The sequence below is a fragment of the Capricornis sumatraensis genome, chromosome 3 (assembly GCF_032405125.1).
Source record: "Capricornis sumatraensis isolate serow.1 chromosome 3, serow.2, whole genome shotgun sequence".
Lineage (NCBI taxonomy): Eukaryota > Metazoa > Chordata > Mammalia > Artiodactyla > Bovidae > Capricornis > Capricornis sumatraensis.
In genome coordinates, this window is record NC_091071.1 from 2,985,203 (window position 1) to 3,006,926 (window position 21,724).

General features: G+C 55.7%; 1 protein-coding gene across 3 annotated transcripts; it reads left to right on the forward strand.

Annotated features, from left to right (window-relative positions):
* The first annotated feature begins 3,735 nt into the window (after positions 1 to 3,735).
* AP5Z1 (adaptor related protein complex 5 subunit zeta 1) lies at positions 3,736 to 20,337 on the forward strand. 3 transcript variants are annotated; one of them, XM_068967568.1, is made up of 17 exons: positions 3,736 to 3,832; positions 14,501 to 14,638; positions 14,708 to 14,894; positions 15,079 to 15,220; positions 15,307 to 15,419; positions 15,729 to 15,897; positions 16,140 to 16,280; positions 16,445 to 16,482; positions 16,549 to 16,711; positions 17,073 to 17,251; positions 17,609 to 17,751; positions 17,921 to 18,061; positions 18,417 to 18,528; positions 18,758 to 18,855; positions 19,189 to 19,321; positions 19,399 to 19,613; positions 19,844 to 20,337. In XM_068967568.1, the coding sequence occupies exons 1-17, from the start codon at positions 3,792 to 3,794 to the stop codon at positions 20,112 to 20,114; spliced, it is 2,424 nt and encodes an 807-aa protein (XP_068823669.1). In that variant the 5' UTR covers positions 3,736 to 3,791; the 3' UTR covers positions 20,115 to 20,337. The 3 variants fall into 3 exon arrangements, with proteins under 3 accessions (XP_068823669.1, XP_068823670.1, XP_068823671.1); XM_068967569.1 differs by having other exon boundaries at positions 15,187 to 15,220; XM_068967570.1 differs by lacking the exons at positions 3,736 to 3,832; positions 14,501 to 14,638; positions 14,708 to 14,894 and having other exon boundaries at positions 15,103 to 15,220; positions 15,312 to 15,419.
* Positions 20,338 to 21,724: the final 1,387 nt, after the last annotated feature.

Here is a 21,724-nt window from a genome sequence, read left to right on the forward strand (position 1 = left end):
ATTGTGTTTTCTTATCTGACTGACAATTAGCCTGTAAAGGCCCTTCAGCGGGGGCGGGTGTTGTTAGGGGGCGTGTCTGTGTGCTTTTTTTTTTTTTCATGGTGGCTGTCTAAAGTTTTTTCCACAATACGTTTAATCATCAGTGCTTTAAAAGAGTGGCGGTATCCTGTAGAGTGGGAATTAGGCTCCGTGGCGTGTTGGGCGGGAGGCTGAAGTCACGCTGCGTGGCCGTGGTTCACCATCCGCATGTGGGCTCTGGCCTCTGGGACACCCAGGAGGGACACATACACCCCAGCACCTGGGCAGGGTGGGGGGAGGGGTGCAAGCAGGCAGGACCCACCTCAGCTAGGCTGGCCTGTGTTTTCATTTCAACTGGGATACAGTATTTTTTTTTTAATAAGGAGCCATACATTTTTTTTAAAATGTTTGAGATCTGAATGTGATTTCTAATTGTACCAGACGTTAATGTTTTAAAGCTATAACAAAGTTTAAAATTTCTACCTTTTTTTTTCCATTTAACTGTTCTTTTATCTATTAAATTGTTGTATGTGGACGGGGAAGTTTTGTCTTTCCTCTTAGCATTTGTTTCTATAACCAGAAATAAAATTATATATTGAAGAAACGACACGGGGCTCCGCGTGGTCTTGTGAGCGACTGCTGAGGGACAAACGTAGGCAGGTGCCCTGGACACTCAGCTCCCCTCTCAGCTGCAGGGAGTCGCCACCTGCTCTTTCACTGCTGAAAGAGTGTCGAAAGGTGTTTCACTGCTGTTGGTCGCTCCGTCGTATCCAACTCTTTGCGACCCCATGGGCTACAGCACACCAGGCTTCCCTGTCCATCACCAACTCCTGGAGCTTGCTCACACTCATGTCCATCGAGTGATGCCATCAACCATCTTACCCTCTGTTGCCCCCTTCTCCTTGTTCCTTCCATCTTTCCCAGCATCAGGGTCTTTTCCACCGAGCAGGTGCTTTCCCGTTGTGCTGCCGTATTGACAGATCACCGGAAGGGGGCGCTCAGGCGTCGGCACTGCAGGCCGCCTCTGACCAGGGTCTGAGGAAAGATCGTCACTGATCCGTCCTCTCAAGGTTCCCCAGTGTTTGTGACTCACGTGCCTGCTTCAGATCTCGCAGTGGCCTGCGGTGCTAAAGGAGCTTCCAGCACCTCTCTTCCTCCCTCTGGAACTCCACCACCATTCCAGAGGGAGGATCGGTGAAGCCTTAATGCCACAGTAACAGGTTAAGCACAGGTTGGGAGTCCAGCCATATAGCAAGCAGGAGCAAGAGTGGTAAGCTTCGGGAGCTACGCTGGCTAATTAGCATCTTTTTAAACTGTTGAGGTCTTAAAGGTTTGTTTTTGATGAAGACCTTAAAATAGCATTTTACACATTTTCGTAAGAAACCGTCAAATATCACCCTTGGTAATTCAGTCGGATGTGTGTGGGGAGAGAGGACGCAGTTCCCAGTGAAAGCTAAGCTCCCCTGTGACCCTGGGTGTGGACCACTGAGGAGTGCACATCTGCCCCAGTGCAGTCACCCTTGGACTCAAGCTGTGCGCTTGGCTGGAGTAAACCAGTAGACTCCCACCAGAACCATGTGTCGTTGTTAGGCTACTGTCTGCTAGCTGCAGACCCAGCTTGCCGTGCTGTCTCGTGGCTTCGGGTCTGGGCCTCTGCCAGACCATCCCCGCTGTGCCAGCTCCCCGACATCGGGCAGCCTGCTGCAGGGTGTGGAGTGGGGGTGGGGCTGGAAGGCAGGAGCACGCGTCCTGCGCCCAGCAGTTTTCTTCAGCTCCAGCAGGCATCCTGAGAACAGCAACTGACGGCATCTGGTGGTCCCAGCCTGCGGGCCTCCTCCCCGGTCAACGTCAGCCCTGCCGGATCCCTCGGCCAAGTCCCGGACTGTAACCCTTCCAACTTCTTCCCTTGTCTCCCACACCTCACTGCAGTTCTTTCTGTCGAATTTTCTAATGAAATGACTTGCCTTCCATCTCCATACCAGCCGCAGATGGACACCAGGTGCCCCGAGTCAGGCTGACCTCGCTCAGCCTCCCCACGGCACTTGGAACTCGACCCTGAGTCCCGTGGCCTCTGGGACCCCATCTGTCCCTGGCTGTCCTCCCGCTTCACTGGCCACTCCTCAGCAGGCAGTGGGCAGAGTGGCTCCAAGCTGACCGGGAGTCCGGCCGTCAGTTCAGATCCCTCTTCTTCCTCCAGGTATGACCCTGGGCTCAGCCAGTTCTTCAGCGTCAGCCATCTCCTTCAGTAACAGCCCTCCTCGTGTGAGGTGTGAGACGGTTGCTGTGCGGTACGTGGCAGGCTTTCAGCAAGACGGCCTGTGACCAGGCTCCCTTCCCCAGTTCCCTTCCTGATGAGCGCTGAGCTGTCCCCCTTTCCCCCATCCAGGGTCTTCCTCACCGCTCACCCTTCCAAGGCCTCGCTGACCTGCCCTATGCAAAGACACCCAACCTTACCCTCCCCTCTCCTCCCCTCATCAGCCCTGCAGAGCGTTTGTCACCACTGAGCTGCATGTGGCTGTGTATTTGATAGCCGTGTTTCTGGCTGTAAATTCTGTGAGGACAGGGACTTAGCCTCTCTTGTCCCCCAGAACCTAAAACGCTGCCAAGCACAACCCAGGGCCACCATCATGGCTTGTTCCATGAATGAATGATTCCACAATCCTCTTCATCCTCTCCTGCCACATGGCCGAGAGCACCACCCTAAAGGCAGGAAGCTATTGGCGCCCTTGGTTTTCCCTGTTCCTCCACCGGTGGCCCTTACCTAGCTCAGGCAGGCTCCCTCCCTCCCTCCTCTGGATCAGCCCCTTCTACACACCCATGCACACGCACACACATTCACTCAGGATCAGCCCTTTCTACACCGCACCCTCTCCTCCCCCCCAACAACCCAGTCCATTCTCTCCTCTCCTGCCAGTATGTAAGCCCGGGGAAGCAGGCCTTCATGCTGCCTTCAAACCTTCCCTCTGCCTTCCCCTCCCACCCCTTGGCCTTGACACCCTCGGGGCTCATCTGAGGCACCCGTTCCTGACGTCCCTCACAGAGAACTCCTCCTGGTTCGACTGTGACAGCATTTATCACGCTGTCACTGCGCAGAGGACCCGCCCTGTGTCCCCACGCGGTCTGCAGGGTGGAAATAATGTGGCCAGCACACCTTTCAGAATTAACTAGAATTTGACCTTCCCTCTCTGAGCCTGTTGCCCTTACCTGTAAAAAGAGATACTGAGAGCCTGTGATTATGGTGGGGATTCAGTTGTTTTTTTTTTCTTAAGAGGCAGGTACAGCCTACATTAGATGCAAAAATGAAATGGGAATTTTAGAAAGCAACTTCTAGGAGTTGCCGCTGTTCCTTGCAAACTTCTGGACACGGACCCAGCGCACGGACGGGGTGTGTGCAGCAGTTTTGGCTGCGCTGCACACAAGACCTGCCGGCGACGGAGCGGACGGCGTTTGTGGGACAGAACCCGGAACGGAGGCGCTGGGCTGAAGCTCCTAACGGCGCCCGGAGCCACACCAGGACTCCGGGCCCCAGCGATCCCGGGACCCGCGGCTTAAAGCGCCGGAAGCCCGTGCAGGGCCCCCAGCGCAGAGTCCCGCCCCCCTCCCCCGGGCGGGGGCGCCGCGTCGAAGCCTATTGGTCGGGGGCCGTGCGCCGAGCCCACGTGACGCGGCACGCTGCGCGGCCCGGAAGCCGGCGTCGGTGCGGGCACTGCTCCGCGAGGCGCCCGCGTCTGAAGCGCGCGACCCGCCCTCAGGGCGGCGGCGGCGGCGGCGGGATGCTGGCGACGGGGACGGAGAGTCTGCTCCGCCAGGCCAGGTGAGCGCCTCGGGCGTGTGGCGGTGGGTCTCAGCGCGGGGCCTCGGAGGAGGCCGGGCCCGGCGTGAGGAGGTCCGGGGGAGGCGGCGGGCCCGAGCGGCGCTCTGAGGGAAAAGCGGAAAGCTAGCCGGTTGGGGCCCCGCGGGGTGGGCCGGAGGCTCGGCGGCGCAGGGCCGGGAAAGCCACAGAGGCGCCGGGGAGCCTGCTGGACTGAGCCGTGGCGAGCTCTGTGTGCGAGGTTCGCGAGTCCGATGCCTTCCGAGGGCTTCGGGGAGCCGCGAAGGGTTTAGTGACTTAGATTCTCGCGCGCGCGCTGGGCGTGTTGAGGGGATGCTGCTCGGCCCTCTGGCCCCGGGCTGCCTCTGGACGCCCACTGACTGGTCGCTAGCTCTCTCCTCACCGACTAGCCACTCACGGGGGAAAAGAGAGGTAGCCTCGGACCCAGACCCCAGTGTAAGACTCGGTGCTACTCGAGGAGAAGCAGAGGCGGCCAGAACCGTGGTTTAAAAGAACTACTTGGATTCAGAGCTAGACCAGTTGCTGGAAAAAACTGGGCTGGTTGAGGCTCCTGTGATCTTAGGGAAGCAAGATCTTGAATGCGGGTTAGGTCGTAAAGGCTGTGAATGGGCAGAAGTTTGCTGTAGTCAAAATAACCCTTGAAAATTTGTTAGGCTGATGTTTTCTCCCACTGAGTCCAAAAACGTCTGTTTCCTGCAATCTTGGACATATATTCCAATACTCAAGTTCCACTATTCCAGTTCAGCCTGTTTTGAATTTAGAAGCTGTATTAAGGGAAAATAGCTTTTTCAAAAAGTCGAAGTACAGTTGATTCACGGCATCAGTTTCAGGGGTACAATGTAGTGCTTCAGTATTTTAATAGATTATATTCCATTTAAAGTTGTTACATTGACTACCTTGCCTGTGCTGTACAATATGTCTGTACCTTGTTCAACGCCTGGTTTGTGCCTCTTAACCCCTTCACCTCCCCGGTTCCGTGTCCACTGATAACCACCAGCATGTGCTGTGTGCATCTGTTTTGTTGTGGTCATTAACCCCACTTTGGGCTCTGCGTATGAATGACGATCAGACTCTGTGTCCTCCGACTTCTCTCACTGTGCACAGTGCTGCCTGGCCTCTCCCATGCTCTGCACTTGCAGAGTTCCGTGCTTTGTGGCTCAGTGATGCTCCGTTGTGTGAGTGCACGCCACGTCTCCTTTATCCAGTCATCTGTTGATGACACTTGGACTGCTTCCGGGTCTTGGCTGTTGTAAACAGGGCTGCTGTGAACATTGGGGTGCGTGTTCCCTTTCAAATTAGAGTTTTTGTTTTCTTTGGATATACACCCAGGAATGAGTTCAATTTTTAGTTTTTTAAGGAACCTCCAGTTTTCCAGTGACTGCACCAATTTACATTCCCGCCAACAGTGAACTAGGGTTTTCTTTTCTCCACTTACCAGCATTTGTTATTGTGGTCTTCTCATTTGATAGCATTTCTGACAGGTATGAGGTGTTACCTCATTGTGACTTTGATTTGTTTCTCTCAGTTGAGCGTCTTTCTGTCTGCCTGTTGGCCATCTGTATGTCGTCTTAGGGAAAATGTCTATTCAGGTCTTATGTCCTTTTTTTAAACTGTTTTTTTCATATTGAGTTGTGTGAATTGTTTACTTTGGATATTAAACCCTTGTTAGTCACATCACTTGCAAATGTTTTCTCCCATTAAGGTGGTTTCCTTTGCTGTGCAAAAACTTTTAAGTGTAATAATTGGGCCCCATTTGCTCGTTTCTGCTTTTGCTTCCTTTGCCTTAGGAAACAGGGCCAAAAACCGTTCCCACTGTTTCTGTCACAGAGTGTTTGTTTTCTTCTAGATTTATGGTTTCTGATCTTACATTTAGGTTATTTAATCCATTTTGTTTTTGTATATGGTGCGAGGAAATGTTCCAGTTTCCTTCCTTTACAGGCAGCTCCAGCTTCACCAAGCACCACGGACTGAAGAGACTGTCTTTTCCTCCTGCATTTTGCCTCCCTTGTCATAGGGTAATTGACCATAAGTGTGGTTTTATTTCTAGGCTCTCTGTTCTGTTTCATTGGTGTGTGTGGGGTGTGTGTGTGTGTGTGTGTGGTGTCTGTGTCTGTCTGTGTTGCTGTGTGTGTTGCTGTGTGTCTGTGTGTTGCTGTGTGTCTGTGTCTTTGTGTGTGTGTGTGTGTGTGTGTGTGTTGCTGTGTGTCTGTGTGTGGCTGTGTTGCTGCCAGTACCATGATGTTTACATAGTCATTACTGTAGTTTTGTAGTTTAGTATAGTCTGAAATCAGAGAGCATGATACCTCTCTCTAGCTTTGTTTTTTCTTAAGATTGCTTTGCCTGTTCATGTTTTAGAATTATTCTAGTTCTGTGAAAAACCATGGGTATTTTGATAGAGATTGCATTAAGTCTGTAGATTGCTTTGGGTAGTATGGAGATTTTAGCAGTTTTAAGTCTTCCAACTTGTGTACATGAGATTTCTTTCCATTTCTTAGCGTCATCTTCAGTTTCCTCTATCAGTGTTTTATAGTTTTCAGAGTATAGGTCTTTCACCTCTTTTGTTAAGTTTATTCCTAGGTATTTTATTCTTTTTCAGATGATTTTGACGTGTGTAGGAAAGCAACAGGTTTCTGAATATTAATCTTGTATCCTGGCAACTTAACTGAAGTTATTTTATTAGTTGTAATAGTTTCTGGTGGAAACTTTAGAGGTGTTTTTATTTTATTTTATTTTTTTTTAGAGTTTTATATATATATGGTATCGTATCATCTGCAAATAGTGGGTTTTACTTCCCTTCCAAGTTTTATGCCTTTTATTTATTCTCCTAGTCTGCTGTGGCTAGGACTTCTTTCTTACTAAAGTGCTCCTACAAAACACTACACTGTGTTAAATAGATAGAAATGGTGAGAATGGGTACCCTTATATGTGTTCCTGATACTGGAAGAAAAGTATTTTCAGCTTCTCAGTGTTGAGTATGATGTTAGCTGTGGGTTTGTCATAAATGACCTTTATTATGTTCCCTTGATGAAGAGAGGCAAAAAGCAAAGGAGAAAAGGAAAGATATAAGCATCTGAATGCGAAGTTCCAAAGAATAGCAAGAAGAGATAAGAAAGCCTTCTTCAGCGATCAATGCAAAGAAATAGAGGAAAAGAACAGAATGGGAAAGACTAGAGATCTCTTCAAGAAAATTAGAGACACCAAGGGAACATTTCATGCAAAGATGGGCTCGATAAAGGACAGAAATGGTCTGGACCTAACAGAAGCAGAAGGTACTAAGAAGAGGTGGCAAGAATACACGGAAGAACTGTACAAAAAAGATCTTCACGACCCAGATAATCATGATGATGTGATCACTCACCTAGAGCCAGACATCCTGGAATGTGAAGTCAAGTGGGCCTTAGAAGGCATCACTACAAACAAAGCTAGTGGAGGTGATGGAATTCCAGTTGAGCTGTTTCAAATCCTGAAAGATGATGCTGTGAAAGTGCTGCACTCAGCATGCCAGCAAATTTGGAAAACTCAGCAGTGGCCACAGGACCGGAAAAGGTCAGTTTTCATTCCAATCCCAAAGAAAGGCAATGCCAAAGAATGCTCAAACTACCGCACAATTGCACTCATCTCACATGCTAGTAAAGTAATGCTCAAAATTCTCCAAGCCAGGCTTCAGCAATACGTGAACCGTGAACTCCCTGATGTTCAAGCTGGTTTTCGAAAAGGCAGAGGAACCAGGGATCAAATTGCCAACATCCGCTGGATCATGGGAAAAGCAAGAGAGTTCCAGAAAAACATCTACTTCTGCTTTATTGACTACACCAAAGCCTTTGACTGTGTGGATCACAATAAACTGTGGAAAATTCTGAAAGAGATGGGAATACCAGACCACCTGACCTGCCTCTGGAGAAATCTGTATGCAGGTCAGGAAGCAACAGTTAGAACTGGACGTGGAACAACAGACTGGTTCCAAATAGGAAAAGGAGTACGTCAAGGCTGTCTATTGTCACCCTGCTTATTTAACTTATATGCAGAGTATATCATGAGAAATGCTGGACTGGAAGAAACACAAGCTGAACTCCAGATTGCCGGGAGAAATATCAATAACCTCGGATATGTAGATGACACCACTCTTACGGCAGAAAGTCAAGAGGAACTAAAAACCCTCTTGATGAAAGTGAAAGTGGAGAGTGAAAAAGTTGGCTTAAAGCTCAACTTTCAGAAAACGAAGATCATGGCATCCAGTCCCATCACTTCATGGGAAATAGATGGGGAAACAGTGGAAACAGTGTCAGACTTTATTTCCTTGGGCTCCAAAATCACTGCAGATGGTGACTGCAGCCATGAAATTAAAAGACGCTTACTCCTTGGAAGCAAAGTTATGACCAGCCTAGATAGCATATTCAAAAGCAGAAACCGTTACTTTGCCGAGTAAGGTCTGTCTAGTCAAGGCTATGGTTTTTCCTGTGGTCGTGTATGAATGTGAGAGTTGGACTGTGAAGAAGGCTGAGAGCCGAAGAATTGATTCTTTTGAACTGTGGTGTCGGAGAAGACTCTTGAGAGTCCCTTGGACTGCCAGGAGATCCAACCAGTCCATTCTGAAGGAGATCAGCCCTGGGATTTCTTTGGAAGGAATGATGCTAATGCTGAAACTCCAGTACTTTGGCCACCTCATGCGAAGAGTTGACTCATTGGAAAAGACTCTGATGCTGGGAAGGATTGGGGGCAGGAGGAGAGGGGGACGACCGAGGATGAGATGGCTGGATGGCATCACAGACTCGATGGACGTGAGTCTGAGTGAACTCTGGGAGATGGTGATGGACAGGGAGGCCTGGTGTGCTGCGATTCATGGGGTTGCAAAGAGTCAGACACGACTGAGCGACTGAACTGAACTGATACCAACTTTGATGAGAGTTTTTGTGGTGAATGAATGTTGAATTTTGTCCAATGCTTTTTTTTGCATCTATTGAGATGGTCACGTGAATTTTATCCTTCCATTTGTTAACATGGTATATTACACCGATTGATTTGCAGATGTTGAAGCATCCTTGTGACCCTGGAATAAACATAAATCTAACTTGACCATGGTGTAGGATTTTTTTTTTTTTTTTTTTTTTGCCGTACTTCATGGCTTGTGGGATCTTAATTCCCTGACAGGGATTGAACCTTCACCCTCAGCAGTGAAAGTGCAGGGTTCTAATCACTTGACCACCAGAGAATTCCCCATGATCTTTTTTTATCGTTGAATTTTGTTTGCTAATGTTCTTTTGAGGATTTTCAAATCTATGTTCATCATAGATACTGACCTGTAATTGTTTGGGTTTGTGTGTGTGTTTTTTTTTTTTTTTTGGTAGTGCCTGCCTGATTTTGGTATCAAGGTAATTGTGGCCTCATAGAAAGAACTGAAGAGTGCTCCCTCCCCTTCGGTTTTTTGGGATAGTTTGAGAAGGATAGGTATTACCTGTCTATATGTTTGGTAGAGTTCCCTCATGAAGCTCTCTGGTCCCAGACTTTTGTTTGCTGGAAGTTTTATTACTAATTTAGTTTCACTGCTAGTGACAGGTCTGTTCAGATTGTCTGTTTCTTCCAATTCAGTCTTGGAAATTGTATGTTTCTAGAAATTTATCCATCTCTTCTAGGTCATCACATCCGTCTGCCTGTAAGTATCGGTGCTCTTGTCTGTGGAGTGTTTGGCGTCTCACTTCACGATTTCTCCTCTTTCGTATCTTGCTTTATTTGGGTCCTCTCTGTTTCTCTTGACCACCCTGACCCACGGCTTGTCAGTCTTGTCCTTCGCAGTCTGGTCTGTGGTTCCCGTCTGTTTTGCCTCGTCTCTGCTCTTTATATTTCCCCCCATCTGCTGACTGTGGCCTTTGTCTCTTCTGTTGTTTAGATGGTGGTTGTTTGAGACTGTTGTTCCTTGAGGTGTGCCTGGATTGCTGTAAACTTCCCTCCTGGAATTGCTTTTGCCACGCCCGTCGATTTGGGGGTGTGTTGTTTTCCTCTTGAGGTGTTTTCTATTTGCTCTTCCTTTTCTATGCCGCTTATTTCAGTAGCATGCTTAGTAGCGTGTAGACTCTACATGTTTGTGTTTTTCCCGTTTTTTTCTTTCTGTAATTCATTTCTAGTTCCATACTGTTGTGGTCAGAAAGGGTACTGGGTATCATTTCTGTCCTCTTAAATTTGTTGAGGCTCATTTAATAATCTAACGTGTGATCTATCCTGGGAACACTCCATGTGTGTTTTAAACAGTGTGTACCCGGCTGGTTCTGGATGGAGCGCCCGCCTCGTCAGCTTGGGTCATTCAAGGCTGCTGCTTCCTTACTGACTTTATGTCTGGATAATAAGTCTGTTGATACAGTTGCTTCCCTGGTAGCTCAGATGGTGAAGAATCTGCCTGCAGTGTGGGAGACCTGCGTTCGATCCCTGAGTTGGGAAGAATCCTCTGGAGGAGGGCATGACACCCCACTCCAGTATTCTTGCCTGGGAACCCCCAGGCACCTGGAGGGCTGCAGCCCATGGGTGCGCAGAGTCGGATGCGACTGAGCCTCTAAGCACAGTGCGCCCATTGGTGTGGGATGCTGAAGCCCCCTGCTGTCACTGGACCGTTGTCAGCTCTCCCTTTGGCCTGTTAGTATCTAGGCGCTGCTTTATTGGGCGTGCAGATGTGAGTGAGCATGCTGTGCTCTTCGCGTATGGGCCCTTCTTTGTCTTCTGTTGGACTTCGCTTAGAGTCTGCCGTGTCGATAATGAGTGTTGCTGCCCTGCTTTCCTGTTTCTATTCACATGAAGTCTCTGTTTCCACCCCCTTTGCTTTCAGTCTGTGTCTTCAGTTGTGGAGTCTTTTAAGTAGCATATATAATTGTTGTGTCTTGTTTTTAAACTAATCAGTTTGGCTTGCTGCTGCTACTGCTGCTAAGTCACTTCAGTTGTGTCCGACTCTGCGACCCCATAGACAGCAGCCCACCAGGCTCCCCCGTCCCTGGGATTCTCCAGGCAAGAACACCGGAGTGGGTTGCCGTTTCCTTCTCCAGTGCATGAAAGTGAGAAGTGAAAGTGAAGTCGCTCAGTCGTGTCCGACTCTTGGCGACCCCATGGACTGCGGCCCACCAGGCTCCTCCGTCCGTGGATTTTCCAGTTTGGCTCATGTCTTTTGATTGGAGCATGATAGTCCACTGGCATTTACAGTGATTACTGATGGGTATTGGGAGATTCCCTGGTGGCTCAGATGGTAAAAATCTGCCAGCAATGCAGGAGACCCAGGTTCAATCCCTGGGTCAGGAAGATCCTCTGGAGAAGGAAATGGCAACCCACTCCAGTACTCATGCCTGGAAGAGTCCACGGGTGGAGAAGCCTGGTGGGCTACAGTCCATGGGGTCGCAAAGAGTCGGACACGACTGAGCGACTTCACTTTCCCTTTCGTGTACTTACTGCCGCGCTGTTGCTCGCTTTCCAGCTGCTTCTCCATCGTTTCTTGAGGGTTTTTGATCTGTGGTTACCTACCATGGGGTTCATGTATGTGACCTTTGTGGCAGCACAGCCTTTACTATGTATTTGCGCTTACTCATGGGCGTTTTCCTACTCTGTAAATTCCTATAACTCTTAGGGTCAGTGTGGTATTGATGAACTGTTTCCGTTTTTGCCAGTCTGAAAAGTTCTTCACCTCTTCTTTAATTCTGAATGGTAACATTGCTGGGTAAAGCACCCTAGACTGTAGGTTTTTCCTTTTCGATAGCCATATGGGGGTTCCCGTTAGAATTCTCCTTAGCTTTTGCCACTTTAATTTTGGTGTGTCTTGGGGTGGGTGTCTGGGTTTGTCTTTTTCAGGGGTCTCCGCTCCCTGTACCTGGCTGTTTCCTCCTTTAGGGTCAGGAAGTTTTCAGTCATAATCTCATCGAATGCATTTTCGACCCTTCTCAGACCCCTGCATGTGAATGTTAGTATCCTTGCTGTTGTCCCAGAGGGGTCTTAATTGGTCTCCGTTTCTTAAAATGTGTCTCTTTTGCTGTTCTGATTGGATAGTTTTCACTCTGTCTTCCATGACACCTACATGTTCTTTTGTATCACGTAGCCGGTTGGCATTCCTTCTAGTATGCTTTTCATTTCAGTTGTATATATCTGCTCTGATCATTTTTTCATATTTTCTAGCTCCTTGTTAAAATTCTGTGTTCAATTCTTTTCCCTAGTTCAGACAGCAGTCTTCCTACTAATACTTGGAACTCTTGTTCTGGGAATCATGTTTCGTTAGTTGTCTTCTCAGGTCTCTGCCCTTTCATTTTGCTTTACTGTTCTGTGTCTGTGACATCAGATGAAACAGTTAGCTACCGCGTGTGACCCTGAAGGGGTGCCCCAGGGTGCTGCCTTGGTAGGAGGTGGGCTGGAGACGGAGGGGCTGGATTCTCCTCACCACAGTGGCCATCACTGCCCTTGTGGGGTGGGGTCGGGTCCCACGGCTGGAGCAGAAGCCCTGAGGATGAGGTCCAGGCTGGGTCTGCTCCCTGAGTGTGTGCTCACCCTCCTCCCAGCAGTGGCATCCTTGCCCTTAAAGGGGAGCAGGGCAGGTGCTCAGCTGGGCCGGCATGGAAACCAGCCAGCGCATGCTCAGTCGCGTCCCACTGACTTGCGACCCCATGGGCTGCAGCCTGACAGGCTCCTCTGTCCGTGGGGTTCTCCAGGCAAGGACCCTGGAGTGGGCGGTCTTGAGCCAGGCATCGAACCTGCCTCTCTTGCACTGGCAGGCGGCTCTTTACCACCACGTGCCCTGGGACACCCCGGACAGTCGCGTTCTGCTTCCTCTGCCTTGGTTGAGCCGCAGGCGAGCGTGTGCCCACGCGTCACAAGTGGAGGCTAGGTTTCTCGCAGCCCTGCTGATGGCCTCACTGGTTTCCAAACCAGCCAAAGGACTCGTCTTCCTGGTGTCAGACTCCAAGGCTGGGACACGCAGTGTGTGGTTCACACCCTCAGTCCCCAGGACGGCACTCAAGCCCCTGTACCCCCCTTTTCCTGTGTCCCTCCGATCGCTCCTCCTCCCCAAGTCCATGTGGGTCCCTCTCCCAGCCAGGCTCGTTTGCTTTCAGTGGGCACTGCCTCTTGCGTCGCTGTGGTTGTCTGCTCATGGGGGGAAGTGAGCTCTGTCCTCCTGCTCTCCCGTTCTCCTCGCCCCAGAAAAGAGGAAATGCTAGCAGCTCGCTGAGCCTGCGATGTGCTGGGACACAAAGAACCGCGACCCACTCCGGGCTCCCAGCCTGTCTTCTGTTCAGTCAGAAACTCACAGACTGAAAGGCAGGAGGAGCAGCCCTGCTTCTCATTTCTCTGCCCCTTCGGTGGGCAGGAACTCCTGTTAAGATTTGAGGAACGGTTAAGTAACTACCAGTTGTGTTTCACTAGTGTTCATTATTTCTTTGATTTTTTGTGGCACTTTAAAACAAATTACTAAAGTTTTGGGAATTAGGATTTGGAGAAAATTTTAAAGTTTTCAGAGATGGAAAGAAGGATGGAGAAACTTATCAGAAGCATGACTTGTGAGCTGCAGAGGAAAGGGGGACTCGGGTAAGCGGGGAGGGTGAGTGCAGGGCTGGGGGCCTTTCCTGAAGGACCAGACGACTAACCAGCAGCTCAGAGCAGGAAGGGAAGCAGCCAAGAGCGCTCCGGGCAGAGGGTCCAAGCTGGGCGAAGGCAGGCGAGCAGGACGCGGTGTCCTTGGTGAAGTAGGGAAGGCTCGGAGCTGCTGAGCGTGTGGGTGGCTGGACTCTCCTTTCAGAAGAGTCCTTGAGTTGGGATGTGGATGAGGGGCACTGCTGTCTGGGACAGGCTGGCAGTCTCTGCCTCCGACATCACCCAGAGAAAAGCAGGCTGGACCGGCCCAGGGCCAAGTCTCCGCCCACTCACGCCTCTGCTTGTGTTTGTAGGGGCTGCGTCCTGCTCTGGCCGGGGTAACGGGGAGTGGTGGGAGGTCTGCTGGGACTTCTCTGCCAGCCCTTAAGTAAACGGGGAAGCACAAGCCACCGCCCAGGGCCCCTCCACAGCCTTAGAGACTGGGGGCGCATGCGCTCTAAGGTCAAAACTGCAGACCCTGAGTGCCAGCAGAACGGATTTGGAGGGCTTCACCCACAGCTTGGGGGAGGGCCCAGCTGTGGGCTGCGCCCTTCCGAGAACCCCTCAAAGCTCGCAGCGTGGTAACTTGCTGGCATGTTGCCTCTCCTTGCTTTTCAGCATGGAATGGGAAGCAGGCTGTCTTGAGACCACATTCAGTATAGAACCTGTTTTAAATGCTTAGTAGATATATGTACATTTCAAATTAAGCATTAGAGTAATGTCATAATATTTGCTCTATCATACTTAATTCTTATTCCCAGAAGTTAAAAAAATCTTTTGAAAAGCAACTTGGTTCAGACTAAAATCTCCCTGAAAACCAATTGGTGTTTCTGGTCCTGGAATAACAACACCTGAGTGTGTGAAGGCTTGCTGTGGACGCTGGTGGCATGAGGGTCTCCCGCTGGCAGGGGAGGGGCAAGGACCTGGGTGGGTACCCGTCAGCGGTTCATCCCGAGGGGCCTAGCGCCCCGCCCACACCACCTGGGCCCCTCTGTTCGTGAGGGCCTGCCCCCCGCTGGGGCGGCCTTTCCAGTTACCCATGCGGCGGTCTCCCTCTCTCTGCAGGGAGGTCGGGGCCGTGGAGCTGGGCAGGTTCTGTGCCCGCGTCAGCGCGCTGCTGCAGGCGGAGGACTGGGGCCCCGACACCCTGGACGCCCTGCGGAGGCTCTTCCTCATCGTGGCGGCCACCAAGTACAGCAGGAGGTGAGCGCCCACCTGGCCTCTGGGCAGCCTGCCCGGCCCCACGGAGGCTGACCAGCCCCTGCCCTCCAGGCTGGAGCCCACGTGTGTGGCGCTGCTGCAGACCACCCTCTGCTCGCCCCGCTGCCCCGAGCGGCTCCAGCTGCTCTGTGCCGCTGTGCTGCGAGAGATGGCACCCTCCAACAGCCTGAGCCTGTCCTGTGACCATGCCCAGAGCTCGCGGCAGCTGGGGCTGGTGGCCTCCGTGCTCTTGGCCCAGGTAACGTGACTGCCGCGGCCCCCAGCCCACCCCTGGTGGCCCTGGGCTCAGTGATCCAGCCGCCGCGTGCGCCCTGTGGGCGAGCAGGCTGGTCCGGGCCTGCCCTGGTTATGTTCTGGACGCCTGGGCAGAGTGGTGGTTGTGGGGGGGAGTTGGTATTCACGTTCCGCCAGGGGTTCTGCAGGGCGACCCGCAGCAGGTCAGGACCGTGGGCCAGTGCGTCATCAAGGCCCTGGAGAGTCGGCAGTCCGAGGGGCCCAGCCTGACACACCTCCTCCCCGTCGTGTCCAAGGTCGCCAGCCTGGCCCCGGATGCCCTTCCTGAAGGTCAGCAGTGTCGGCTGGGGGGGCCGGGGGTGACCACCGGGGCCATGCAGACTTAACTCCGTCCCCACGGTGTCCCCCCCCGCCAGAGCAGACCAAGGCGCTCAGCAAGCGGCTGGGGGACTGGCTCCGCTATGCCAGCGTCCAGCAGGGGGCGGCCCATGCCTCCGGGGGCTTCTTCTCCACACCCAGAGCCCGGCAGGTGAGTCTCAGGGGCAGCGGGGGTGGGGGCTGCCCTGTCCTGGGGCCACCCCGTGGGCTGCCTTCAGCTCCTCCTGTGGGAGCACCGCCCTGGTTCCAGGATGACCCCTCTCCTGTCTCCACCCGGGCGTTGAGGGCGTGGTGCTTGGGTCCTGCGCCCGTGATGCTGTGAGGAGTCTCGGGTTGTGTGGGCGGGGATCCGGCGCAGGGCTGTGTCGTCAGCCCAAGTGCCCGCGTCCTCGCGCCCTACAAGGGCGCCCTGGCTGTTCCTGGCCCTGCCGTGCCTGCTGACCTTCCTTGTCCCCTGCAGCCGGGCCCTGTCACTGAGATGGACGGGTCCGTGGCCACAGACTTCTTCACGGTGCTGTCCACGGGCCAACGCTTCACGGAGGACCAGCGGCTCAACGTGCAGGCCTTCTCCATGCTGCGGGCCTGGCTGCTGCAGGGCGGCCCCACGCGCCCGGGTGCCACGGATGCAGGTAGGACAGGGCGGGCCCCTGGGCGCCTTGGCCAAGCCTCGTGGGCTCCAGACGTTGGAGTCAAGCAACTCCTCATCCGCACGCCTGCTAGCGGTTTAGACAGTCCGGGTGTGTCTCCACCACGGGTGTCCCGTGAGGGTGGGAGCAGGTGGGACTGAGCTCCGGCCCTGGCAGCCCACCGGCGCTCCCCCGCCCTCCAGACCACCCGTCCCTGCGAGCTACTGAGCCGCCCCTCTCTTTAGACGACAGGTCAGAGCTGGAGGGCTCCACCGTGTCAGTGCTCTCGGCCGCCTCCACCGCCAGCCACCTGCTGCCGCCCGCCGAGTGGCTGCGGGAAAAGGCCCTGGAGTATTGCCAGCGCCTCCTGGAGCAGAGCGGCCGGCGTGAGTCCTGCGCCTGCCTCACCTGCCCCGCATCGTGTCCGCGGTGGGGTCCCCCGGGGTGTGGGCTCCCTGGCCGCCCTTTGAGTTTCCAGAACATGGGCCGCCGCCTCATCCGGAGGTGCCAGTGGGACGGAGAGACCAGGTGGCCCTCTTCCCTCCCCCAGGAGCCCTGAGGAAGGCCGACTCAGACCTGCAGAAGGCGGTGAGTGCCAGCGGGTGGCCTTAGGTGGGGCCCACGGCTCCCTCTGAGCCACCCGTGTCTCCGCAGTGCCTGGTGGAGGCCGTGCTGGTGCTGGACGTACTCTGTCGGCAGGACCCCTCCTTCCTGTACCGCGCCCTCCCGAGCCTGCGGGCCCTGCGCACCCGGCTCTGCGGGGACCCGGCTTGCGTCCGTGTGCTGCTGCCCGTCGCCCAGTTCTTCCTGCACCACGGTGAGCACCTCCTGCGCTGGAGAACAGGGCACCGGGCAGGCCGCTGTAGAGCAGCAGCGCTTTGATAGGTGCTTAGCAGTCACGTGCAGGGGATTTTTAAAATGTTACCAGGTTGATGGTAATCTCGAGCTCTCTTTACCAAGGAGTTCCCTAGAAGGTGCCTGAAGCCAGCCCCTCTAAGGAACAGTCTTCGTCTCTGTACCCAGAGGGGTGGGTCTGTGGCCAGACACTGGGGAAGAGCTGGGTGCGCTCAGCCCGCGCTTGTGACGCCAGACGTGTCTGCCAAGGGTGTCCCGGGGACGCGAGAGGCCCTGGAGGCCAGGCCTGAGGCCTCCTGGCCTGACGGAGCCGGTGCTCTCAGGGGAGGCTGCTGCAGTGGACGCCGACGCCGTCTGCCAACACCTCTTCACCAGGATCCCGTCCGAACACTTCCACAGCCCAATGCTGGCCTTCGAGTTCATCCAGTTCTGCAGGGACTACCTCCTGCTGGTCGGCGGCAACCTGGACCTTCTTAGGGCCAGCTTCCCCAACCTTTTCAAGGCACGTGAGCTGGGCCTCAGGGGCAGCGGGCACCCATGCTCGCGGTGGCCCGTTCCCTTGGGCAGGTGCGCTCGGGCTGGCAGAGCCCACGGCGTTGGTTCAGAGTTAGCGTCTCCACTGGGCGGCTGCGCCCGCTGTGTCATCCCTTTGGTGCCTTCATCTTTGACGGGTGTTCTGGGCCTGTCACTGCGGAGCTTTTCCAAAACCAGAGACTCAGTCCTTTAGTCAGGAAGAAATGATGGCTAGTGGTCATTGGCACCAGGTCCGGGTGGAAGCAAGCAGGATCCCGGGGAAGACGGTGAAGGGCACGTCCTGACCCTGGGGTTGGGGGCACTGAGGCGCCCCTCCTCCCTGCAGTTCCTGGCCTGGAGCAGTCCGGCCCTCACCTCCGAGTTTGTGGCGCTCCTGCCGGCGCTGGTCGATGTGGGCACAGCCGTGGAGATGCTCCACCTGCTACTGGACCTGCCAAGCCTGACCGCGGCCTTGGAGCTGCAGCTCCGGTGAGCCCAGCCCGCTGCTGCCCGCTCCCACATGTCTGCCCTGCCTGCTCCAGAGCAGGTGCCATTAGGGTGACGGCGGCTCGAGTCTCTCCCTGACCCGGGGACACCACGGGGCAGGGGGCGGGGCTGGAGCCACGTCCCAGCCCCACCCCGCCGTCTCTGCTTGCAGGTTGTCGCAGGCTGCGTCTGAGAGGCCGCTCTGGGACACCTCCGTGAGAGCCCCCGGCTGCCTGGAGGCCTTGCGGGACCCCCAGGCCCAGGGCCTGTTCCAGCACCTGCTGCGGGCCAAGGCCAGCGGGACCGTGGAGAGGTAGGCCCTCGGTGGTGGGCCCTGAGCGCAGGCTGCTGTGGCCGGCACCCGGCCCAGAACCTGCTGCTTTCTGATCTGGCCAGACAGTTCTGCTCACGGCCACCAGCAGCGCTGGCTGCATGGCTAAGCACTTCCCAGGCACTGAGCTTGTGGTTTGTTCCGCTACCCAGTCCCGTCCTTGTTTCTCCGGCGGGTGGGGACACACTGACTCCTTCCGCAGACGGAAGAAGTAAGGCTGAGCACCTGAGAGGCAGACGCACCAGGACTGGCCCCGCCCACACGCATGTCCCGGGGGAGCTAGGGCAAGCCAACGAGGGCAGCAGCGGGTGCTTAGGACGGGGCTGTGTGTCCCCAGGCTGACACCGCTCCACCAGCTGCTGCAGCCCCTGGCCAGCTGCGCCCGGGTACTCCAGTGTGCCCAGGCTGTGCCCACTCTACTCCGAGCGTTCTTCGCAGCAGTGACACAGGTGAGCCCGCCTCCCAGGGCCTCTGTGCCCGCAGCAGAGGGCCAGCCGGAGCTGCGGGGCCAACTGCAGCAGTACGCGGGTCAGGGCGCAAAGTGCTGCTCACAGCAGCCCAGGCCGAGCTCCTGTCCCCCGAGAATGTGGCTGTGAGCAGCCCCCAGGGCAGCATACACAGCAGGGCCCAGCGCACAGGTGCCTCTGGCCGGGCACCCAGGCTCTCTCTCCCTCCCAGTTCGCCGATGGGGCCCTGGCCAGCCAGCTGGCACTGCTGCTCTTGGAGAGAAGTGACTCGCTTTTCCAGGTTGAGGGGTATGAAGCCGACGTGCACAGGTAGGTCTCCCCCGGCGGCTCTGCGGGGCTTCACCCCTCCTGCGGCTCCAGCCCCCCTGTGCCCTCAGCTCTGGTCAATGCAGACCCCCTCCCCAGCCTCCTCCCAGGCCCAGCCTCGACACTTCGTGGGCTGCCGCACAGACTCTTCCCACTCGAGAGAGTTGCCTCATCCCCTCCCCCGCCAGCTTCTCTTGGGCAGCGCCTTCCAGAAGGTGCCCTTTCTGAAGGCCTGACTCATGCGGGCTCATCCCCTCGCCAGCCCGGCCCACCACCTGGTGGTTCTCCTGCCAGGCCATGGGGCTGGGGTCTCTTGAGTGGCGTTCTCTCCAACAGGGTGCTGAGCTCCCAGTTCCCAGGCCTGTGCAGGCTGCACCCCCCGCTGGTGGTCGAGCGGGCCAAAGAGCTGCTGGAGTTCGTGGGCAGCCTGGGGGGGCCCCGCAGCACCGGGCACATGCTCACCTCTGTGGTAAGGCAGCCTCCCCCTCGCCCTGGCCCGCGCCTGCCATGGGGCCTGCTGCGGGCTGAGTGCTGTTCCCCGCCCAGGTGTGGGCCATTGGCGAGTACCTCTCGGTGTCCTGGGACCGGCGCTGCACCGCAGAGCAGATCAACAGGTTCTTTGAAGCTCTGGAGGCCCTGCTTTTCGAGGTCACCCAGTCTCGGCCCTCCGCCACCCTTCCCAAGTGTCCTCCGCAGGTCATCACTGTGCTCATGACCACGCTGACCAAGCTGGCTTCCCGGAGCCAAGACCTGATCCCCAGGTACAACCTGCAGCCTTCCCGTGGGGAAAGCGAAGGGCTTGGTGGTGGCCCCCTCCTAGACACCTGGACAGAGTGTCTGCATGAGCCTACCAGCTGGGCGCCAGTGGCCCGGGCTGTGGGCACTCCTCAGTCAAGGCCACACTGGCCCGTGCTCCTGGCGGCTGGGCCCCTCCCCGAGCCCCCGTCCACCTGAGGGGTGTTCCTACGCTGACAGGCTGACCCACCCCCAGGGTCTCCCTGCTCCTGTCCAAAATGAGGACACTGGCCCAGAGCCCAGCCGTGGGACCCGTGCATGGCGAGGACGACCTGGGAGCCGTCTGCACACGGGCCACCGAGCTGCTGAACTTGCTCAAGATGCCCAGTGTGGCCCAGTTTGTGCTCACGCCCAGCATGGAGGTGTCCCAGCCCCGCTATCACCGCGACTGCAACACCGCCCTGCCCCTGGGCCTGGACATGGTCAGCCGGCTGCTGGAGCGGGAGGCAGGCCTCCTGCCAGGGTGAGGGGGACGGGCCCAGTGGGCACCAGGCTGCAGAGCCTGCTGTTCGGTCCCTGCCGTGGCCTCAGGGGTCGGAGAAACCTGGGGAGGCGGCGGCGGGGGAGGCCACCACTTCAGCGTCAGTCTCTGCCTCCTCTGGGGGGAACGGCACTGACTCGGCTTTGGCCCTTCTTGGGCATGGGGGGAAGCTGCCTGGTCTGTGTCCTGCTGTTATTTGGGGGTAAGAGGAGAAAAAAATAAACCTCCTTCACGAAATATTTGTGTGCACAAGGGCAGGGTCGTTTCCCTTTATCTCCACCCAGGAAGTGGGGAGCCTGTGGGTGGGGCCTTCCCCGGTGGTCCTCCCACCTAATCCCCACGTGTCCCCAATGATCGAGGGCAGAGCGCTGACATGCGGTCAGAAAGGAGCCGTGTCCCTCTCCCAGAGCCGGAGGCAGCCACTGGGAGGTGAGTCTGGTCAGTGACAGGAGGGCTTTCATGCTCCTGAGTAGCTTGGAGACGGGAAGGTGGGTCTGGGGGCCCTGCTGCTTCCACAGGCCTGCAGTCTCCCACCGGCAGGACAAGGCCACCCCAGCACCTGCCGCTGGAAGCCTTACTCGGGAGATCAGGTGCGCTCTGCTCTTACCCCAAGCGGGGGACACAGTGGGTGCGGTGGGGCCAGAAGCCTCTGCAGCCGCAGTGCTCCCTACCCTCCTCCACTGGAGTCGGCCTGCGGTCCTGCCCACCTGAGCTGGGAGGGGCCCAGCCACCAGGAGGCGCTGCTGCCCCGCGAGGCCCAGCCCTGCAAGCCCCAGCGAGCCCCTCACCCTTGCTGCCCAGCCCTCTGGACTTGCGTCCCCGGAGGCCCAGATGGAGCACCATGACCCCTGGAGAAACACTCTCCGCTTTTCCAGACGCCCCCTAATGGACAGCTCTCAGGGTTTTCAGGTCATCAGATGTGGCAAGTTTGGGTCCCAAATGTGCCTAAGAACATGGGTTCTGGGGGGATCTTGCTTGCTTCCTCACACTGAGCCAGGGCCCCTCCGCAGTGTCCCCTTAGGACTCTCTTCACAGGGTGGACTTTTGTGGCAGCTGAGTCTACCTGAACGACCACAGTTCAGATCCTTACTGCCGCCCAGGTGGAGGTGGCGATTACGCCCCGTCCTGCTCTGGCCTCGTGTGGGGAGCGTGTGCCCACTCATCGGTGGGGCCAGGCAGCCCGCAGGGCGGCTGCACCACACACAGGTGGACGCTGCGGGCCGGGGAGCCTGACCCAGCTGCGGTGTGAGGTCAAGGTCGAGGTCTGCGTGCCTACAGAGCACTCACCTGAGGCCGTGCCCACACGCAGAAAGGAGGGTGGCGGTGGCTTGCAGAGACTGGGTTCTGTGGGGTATCCTGTTATTCCGGCGCTCACTTGCCCAGACAGAAAAGCACAGCCCCACACGCCCCACGTTCACCTGGAAGTGAAACGAGAACATGTTTGAGGGACTGTCGTGTCTGACTCTGCAATCCCATGGGCTCCGCCCGTGAAATTCTCTAGGCAAGAACACTGGAGTGAGCAGCCATTCCCTTCAGTGGGGTAATAACAGTACCGGCCTCAGAGTGACCTGGGCACTTCGCCAGAGACAGGTGGCA